The following is a 6,884-nucleotide window of genomic DNA, read 5'->3' as shown; positions in this document are numbered from 1 at the left end:
GCACGTGAACTTTAGAGTGTTTTGTGTTTTCAAACAGGTTGGAGTCTGTTTTCAGCTACACAGACTAACAAGTGAACCCAGTTTTTCATCAGGTTGTAGGATCCTCATCTGCGTGCCAGAAGGTTTGAAATCCAGTGAGGGAAAAAGGTGCTCGATGTCAGAGTATCCAAAAGAGAGGGAGGATGATGAAGAACAGGAGGAAGTGGAGGAAGGAGAAAGAAAGGAAAGGAGGGAATAAAGGAAGGGGAGAGCGGTTGCACGGGAGGAGCGAGTGTTTGTAGGAAGCAGAGAAACAGGGACAGCGAGAGGAAGCATGATCCCGCTGTGAAGCCGGGCTGCTGGGGCTATATTTAGCTTCTGTTGCCATGTGCCGGGAATGTGCATGGCAGAGGAAGACACACACACACACACACACACACACACTTGTGCATGCACAGTAGGTTCACTAGTGGGCATGCACTCCTGCACATGTGAGTGTGTGTGCAGTGCAGTGCAGTGAGACAGTTTCAACGGATGACATTTAAGTTTTTCCACTGATTTCAGACGTGCAATCCTCGATTTTCTTTAAGCCCCTATTACATGTGTGATGATGCATATTGTATATGCATGCATACGTACACAAACACACATAAGAACATGAATATTCTCCTCTCGCTCACACACACTGACACGTGATTTTTACATCTTCGGGTATCAAAACACAGGGGTGAAGGTTTTTAAAGATTTTGGTGCAAACACTGAGGAATAATGCATCAAGAGTATGAAGCAGAAAAAAGGAAGAATAATGGATATTTATGGTAAAATATGATGTTCTGGGTCAAAATATTAACTCTATGTGTGTGATTTTTCCATCTAGGCAGTATTAGGGTGTGAGAACAAAAGAGGGAACACCACCACTGGTTCATGCATCTTAAATACATTTCTGCAGCTTCCATATATTTCTCCTATCGTCTCTCGACCTCTAACAGCGCCGCTCTTGTCTTTCATCTCCTTCAAACTTAAACACACATCCCTCCTTCGTCTGCCTCATGCTCCCACCAAACACAGAGAGCTTCAGCACGGTGTCACCATGCAAACCCCACGCCGGCTGTGCCAATGAGAAGGCGCTGACTTCCTCTCAACAGCCCTCTGATTGGCTGAGTTTTCTTTTAAGTCCTTCATTGTGAGATGATTAAAGGCAGATCGACATTTAACTCGGTGCATGCTGGGAAGTTCAGATAACAAGGCTGTTATGTATCGACAATAAATAAAGCAAATCTGGAGTCTGTCTCGCAAACGGGAGACAGCGACAGTTTTATTTGTATGGATGCAACGACGCTCCCGCAACCTTGGAGGTTTATTTTTTTGCAGTGCATCATTAAATGTGATCCACAGAAATAAGTCGACCCAGTCATAAAGAGCTCAGTAAGGTTGCTAACAAGGGCATCACGCTGCAACAGACTGAACAATTTCCATTTTCAGAAACAGAGCTAATTCACATGCAAATGTACGGAAGCCGGAAGTGGACATTAGGGCTGTGCAATATATTTTTTTTTTTTACAATACTATTGTACAATACAATTTTCAGACCGTTCTTATCCATACATTACATGGATTTAAGAAAAAAATGTATTTTTATTTCCATTAAATTCTTGTATTTGCAACAACCTCCATGCCTGTAGATGGCACAAGTAGGATGGCTCCTGGAACCTAAAGCTGCTTCAAGCAATACTCTATTCACAGCTGGTTTCTTACATTTCTGCAAATTATGTAGATTATTGCAAAGTATCAAAATATGATACTTGCCAATACCTAACCCATGCATCCAAACATTTCATTAACCCCGTATTCCCTTGATAGCGAGTTGTTTTTCAGTTGTTTCCCTGTTATCTCAACTTATTTATCTCTTATCCCTAGAGCTTCAAAAGCACAAAACAGACATTCAAATAGGTTTAACTCACCTCGTTGGTGTGTGCAATGGCAGCATGGCATGTCGTGATCTGGACTGTCACAGTGACCAGCGTAATGTTTTGTTTCCAAAGTCGCCAGGAAACGATCCCTCAATCGCTAGAATAAAAGCTTTTTTAATCTCGAGATAATGAGATAATTTAGTCTGTTATAATGGCTCCCCCGAGCCTTGTCGTCCTACAGAACGGTGAAAATTAATCAAACTTTATTGATTTTCGCAGGAAAATGCCGCAAAATAAAATATGTGTCAGCAACACAACCACTTGGTATTTACAACTCTGCAAAACAGGATTTTTAACTGCTTTAGTTGATTTTAGTTACATAAAACAAAAATACTCAAAGGTGTGAACGGTTCCCTCGGAGCTTACACAAATCAACAAAACTATTCTTTTTTTTTTTTTTTTTTGTCAGCTTAGGGCTACTGTACAAATTGTTTAAATTTAATTTTCAATTTAAAAAAAAAAGTTCAAGATAAAAGTTCAAAGATACAAATCCAGGTATCGCAATGAAAGTTCCCCAGGCCTGTAGAGGGCTCTTAATCCGGTGCGCACAGTGCTACAGGAGCCTCATTTGTAAATAGAGCTGTCAATCATGGCGTTACACCCCTTTTTTATAACTTCAAATAAATAATTAAAACTAAACCACTCAGAAAACAGAACACTTGGACATAAATCTAGCATGATAAGAACTTACTATAACGACAGACATGAGATTTGATTAGAATGTATTTGATGTGCCTTTAGATTACAGAAAGTAACACAGAGGAGGCGGAGCTAAAGGACCTACACCGCAGCAGCCAGTCAGTTAGGGGGGGGGGGGTCCAAATGTTTGTCTTCACTTTTTTGTGGAGCTGTCATGTTGTCCATGTTACTTACAAATAAGTGCTGGCTTGTGATTGTTTAAATAAAAGGTTTAGATATCTGAAAACAGGAGCTGATTGGTCCAGGAATATTTATGGAGAGACATGCTAAAAGTGAAGAGATTTTAATGTATCAGCATAAAGATCAGTGAAAGTAATTCATGCTAGAATGAAACATGATCCTGTACAGAGTCCAGGGTTTATTTCCTAGAGGTCATGAGTCATCTCTACAACTACAGACATACACTTTGCAGGTTATGGCACCATCTGGTGGTGAGACAGGATAAATACATTATAATAAGCATAGTTCTGGATCATGGCAGCTTTTTGTCATTTTGTATGAAGTTTCTGTTACGTTGTGCGTCCCGTCCACAGCACATATCCACAGACAGGTGTTCTTCTTCATAGGTGCTGATGAACCAGCCGGGGCAACTGACCGACTCAAAGGTCATGTGTGTTCCCTCGGCCTTCTTGTAGAAAAGGAAACGTTGCAATTTCTTGTCGTTGTTGATGTTACTCAGGTTCTCCTCGGAACACAGCTGCAGGAAGAAGGAGAAAGAGGGAATTATTTATGTTTATGTTTTCAAATAAGGAAGACGATTTCTATCAGTGAAAGATGTGTGTGATGTGCGATGTGTGATGTGTGATGTGTGATGTGCGTGCTCACCTCCAGAGTAAGCTCGGCTTTCCCTCCGTTCATGGTGGAGGAGAGGCTGTATTTGTTGATTGAGAGCAGGACAGTCTCACAGTTCACCAGAGGAAAAGAGTAGAACTTTGACAGTTTAAAATTCACTAATGTTGAAAAACCAGAGAAAGAGAGAGAGAGAGAGAGAGAGAGAGAGAGAGAGATCAATTACAAAAGGGCGTCAAAGCAATCTAAGTGTCCAAATGATATCTGGGGGGGGATTCAGCCAAATATGAAATTTTTATATAACCGTTGTTTAACCAGGAAAAGAGATTGAGATTTAAAAATCTCCTTTTCAAGAGCGTCCTGAAATCAGACAAAGGTTAAAATAACGATAATAATTATCGTACCTCTGCAGTCCTCGTTGCCTCCCATCAGAGTGACGGCCTGCAGTTTCATCACTCCAAAGTCGAGGATGATGCTTTTGTTTGAAATGTCGCTCAGCGCGAACTGAGTCTCGCTGTCGGAACGGATGTATCTTGTGTTCGTCACACCGAAGTTCACGGTCGTCTTCACAATTGTTTCTGTGGAGAGGTCAAATAGTTAAAAGGTAAATGGATGTGATCTTGAATTTGTATCGCACTTTGCTGCGCTATAGGCAATATACCCGACAAAAAACACAAATGCTTTCAGACTTTTTAATGACACAGGGAAATAAAGCCTCTTGGGGACAAAAAGAGTAACTGATTTTAATATATATATTTTTTTTAAAGATTAATTTTTGGGCTATTTTTGGAGATAGGACAGTGGATAGGGTTGAAAATCAGGCAAAGAGCCACAGGTCGGATTCAAACCTGGCCCGCCCGCTTGGAGGACTATAGCCTCTGCACCACCAGCGCCCCCAAAAACAAATAACTTTTTAAACTATAAAAAAAAAACTACCCACCCTCCACCAGGCAATTAAAGATGGCGCTGCATAACTCCCTGCTGCAGCGAGTCAGCGGCTTTTTCAACCTGTTCACCGCCAACAGCAGGGTAGCGGCATATTGCATGGATTTTGTGTTGTCAGAAACCACCAGCTCCAGCCCATCCTCCAGCCTGAAGGGTTTATTCTGAGCAGCCTGCTGAAAAACAAAAAAAAGAAACCAAACGTCATCATCGTCGTTCCCCTCCTACGGGTGTTTTCCCTTCAACTAAGCCCCACAAAGCTGACAAATCCCACACTTCTGTTGAAAAAAACCCCACTACGGTTTCAAAGGGCTTGATTCCCCCATGCTTTTAGGATTTGAGTGTTTTTAACACAACATACTCCATTATTTGATTACATGTATGGGTACTGCAGTGTTTGAATAAGCTGGCTTGTGAAAAATGAGGTGAATCGGGTTTAGAATTATTTTCTAAACTAGGGTTGTCTTGATACCAGAATTGATAACTTGTCGTAAACATCTAATAAATGTACCTTTTTTGATACAACAACCAAAATACAAAAAGTCAGAGGCATCCAATATTTGGTCATTTCTGGTTTCCAATAATGAAAAAATTGCAAGCAAACTCGTTCACAATGACTAAATTGCTGAAACAAGTTGGTAAACATTGCCAATTTATTCATGCAGATTTTGATGGATTCCTTCCTGGATGTATATGTGATTAAAATAACAGAGAACGTTCTTTGTTTGGAAAAGTATTGAAGTATCAAATAAAAAGTCGAAAAACAAATGATGCAAAAAAAAGCCAAAACGCCAACATCGAATACGTAAATGATGCACAGTGAACAACACACATATTCAGAAAAAAAGACTGAAAGAACGCTGCAAATCGAGGCATCATCATCACGCGGCGGGTCGTTTAACCTTTTAAAACCATTTCAGTTACAGGACAGCGATCGAAAAAGTGTTGCAAAGGAGGAAACGTAAAAGGAAGAAGAGGTGTACTGTGGAGCCACTGTGTCGGTCTCCATCAGTGAAAAACACAGAGAAATGAGAATGAAAACACACACACTCGTTAGAGGCTTGTGAGAACACTAATCAATCCTACCTCCATGTGAGCTGGGGTAGCTGGCTTGTCATCAAAGTCTGATGAGCTGAAAAAACAAGACAGATTCATATCAAATACACGTTTTCCTGATAAGGAGTTATGAGGCTTCCATACATTTAAATACAGTATAAAGTCTTTATGTTTTTTTCCTTAAAGGTGCACTAGAGTTAGTAGAGAAATGTGAAATTTGAAGAAGTGTACAGATTCTGTGATCTATGTTCACAAACTGTCCTCAGAGGAAATTTAATCCCTGTAACACTGTTTGAAGATAAAATACTACAAGAGAAGTTATGGTGGGGGGGTGGGGGGGGGGTCCTCAACAGTGAAACCGTTACTCTCCTAGTCGCTTTTTAGCTACCAACAGTGTTACAGGGACCCATTTTTTCCTTTGAGTAAAGTTTGTGTTTGTACTTCCCATAATATAGCACGGGACTTGTTTCATTTCTCCAACTTTCAAATTTCACTCCCAAATCTTCATAGTGCACCTTTAAAGTGTCTGACAGAGAGAGAGAGACCCGTTTGTTGTAAATGAGGTAAATGTAAATAAAAAGAGCTGCAGCAACGAAGCCGTTTCATATACCTCGAAGAAAAGATTTTCAGGAACTCACACGTGGTCTGACTGCCGATGAATATAACACACACATCGTGCTCCAAGCAGCTACTGTTTTTTAACCTTTAACTTGTTCCCTGTTGTTTAGAATTGTTTAGTTTGAAAGCTTTAATTGAACTTACCCATCAGCCAGAGCTTGAGAAAGGTGAAAGTCGGACATCGCCATGATAAAAAAATTGTCAAAAAAAATGACTAAATGTTCTCTCTCTGACTTCACTGCAGTGTCTGTCTGAGAGCACTGACAGCTGAGTGACTGACAGCCTCTTTTTTAAATCACCTCACTTCCGTATTGCTGGCGTACCACGAACCATGTCAATCCGTTCCGCCTAGCTTTCTCTGAAAGCAACAACAGAGACCACAACGTGCAAAAACAATAATACACTAAATTGGCGATGATTTAGAAATCTTTCAAGCAATAAATCTAAATTATTTAAACGTTGCTTTTATAATGCAGTTTCTTGTTTCTGCAGAAGAAATCCAAAAGTTCAGAAGTTTAAAAACAGTTCAGTGTGAGCACCACAACATTTATATCATTCCTTTATCTAACCAACTCTCCCCTCCTCATATCCTCATTTCTCATTAATAATCTTAGGGGGGGATTAAGCTGATGTATTAGATCATTTCTAACAATAAACCTTTATTATTATTACTACTACTGTTGTTACTATTTAAAAAAAAGCTCATATTTTATATCTTTTCATCACTCCTGGTTTTCTCTTCTATTTCTGTAAGTTTCATTCTTTTATTCTTGTTTTGTGTATGTTGTAAAGCACGTTGGATCAGCCGTGTTGTGTGTAAAGTGCTTTATG

General features: G+C 40.0%; 1 protein-coding gene across 1 annotated transcript; it reads right to left on the bottom strand.

Annotated features, from left to right (window-relative positions):
* Positions 1 to 2,915: 2,915 nt before the first annotated feature.
* il1b (interleukin 1, beta) lies at positions 2,916 to 6,283 on the bottom strand. The gene is made up of 6 exons (XM_061061230.1): positions 6,198 to 6,283; positions 5,466 to 5,511; positions 4,378 to 4,555; positions 3,842 to 4,015; positions 3,474 to 3,598; positions 2,916 to 3,345 (listed from the first exon to the last, which is right to left on the bottom strand). The coding sequence occupies exons 1-6, from the start codon at positions 6,239 to 6,241 to the stop codon at positions 3,121 to 3,123; spliced, it is 792 nt and encodes a 263-aa protein (XP_060917213.1). The 5' UTR covers positions 6,242 to 6,283; the 3' UTR covers positions 2,916 to 3,120.
* Positions 6,284 to 6,884: the final 601 nt, after the last annotated feature.

The sequence above is a fragment of the Labrus mixtus genome, chromosome 17, assembly GCF_963584025.1.
Source record: "Labrus mixtus chromosome 17, fLabMix1.1, whole genome shotgun sequence".
NCBI classification, from domain to species: Eukaryota; Metazoa; Chordata; class Actinopteri; order Labriformes; family Labridae; genus Labrus; species Labrus mixtus.
This window is presented reverse-complemented; position numbering and strand designations above follow the sequence as displayed.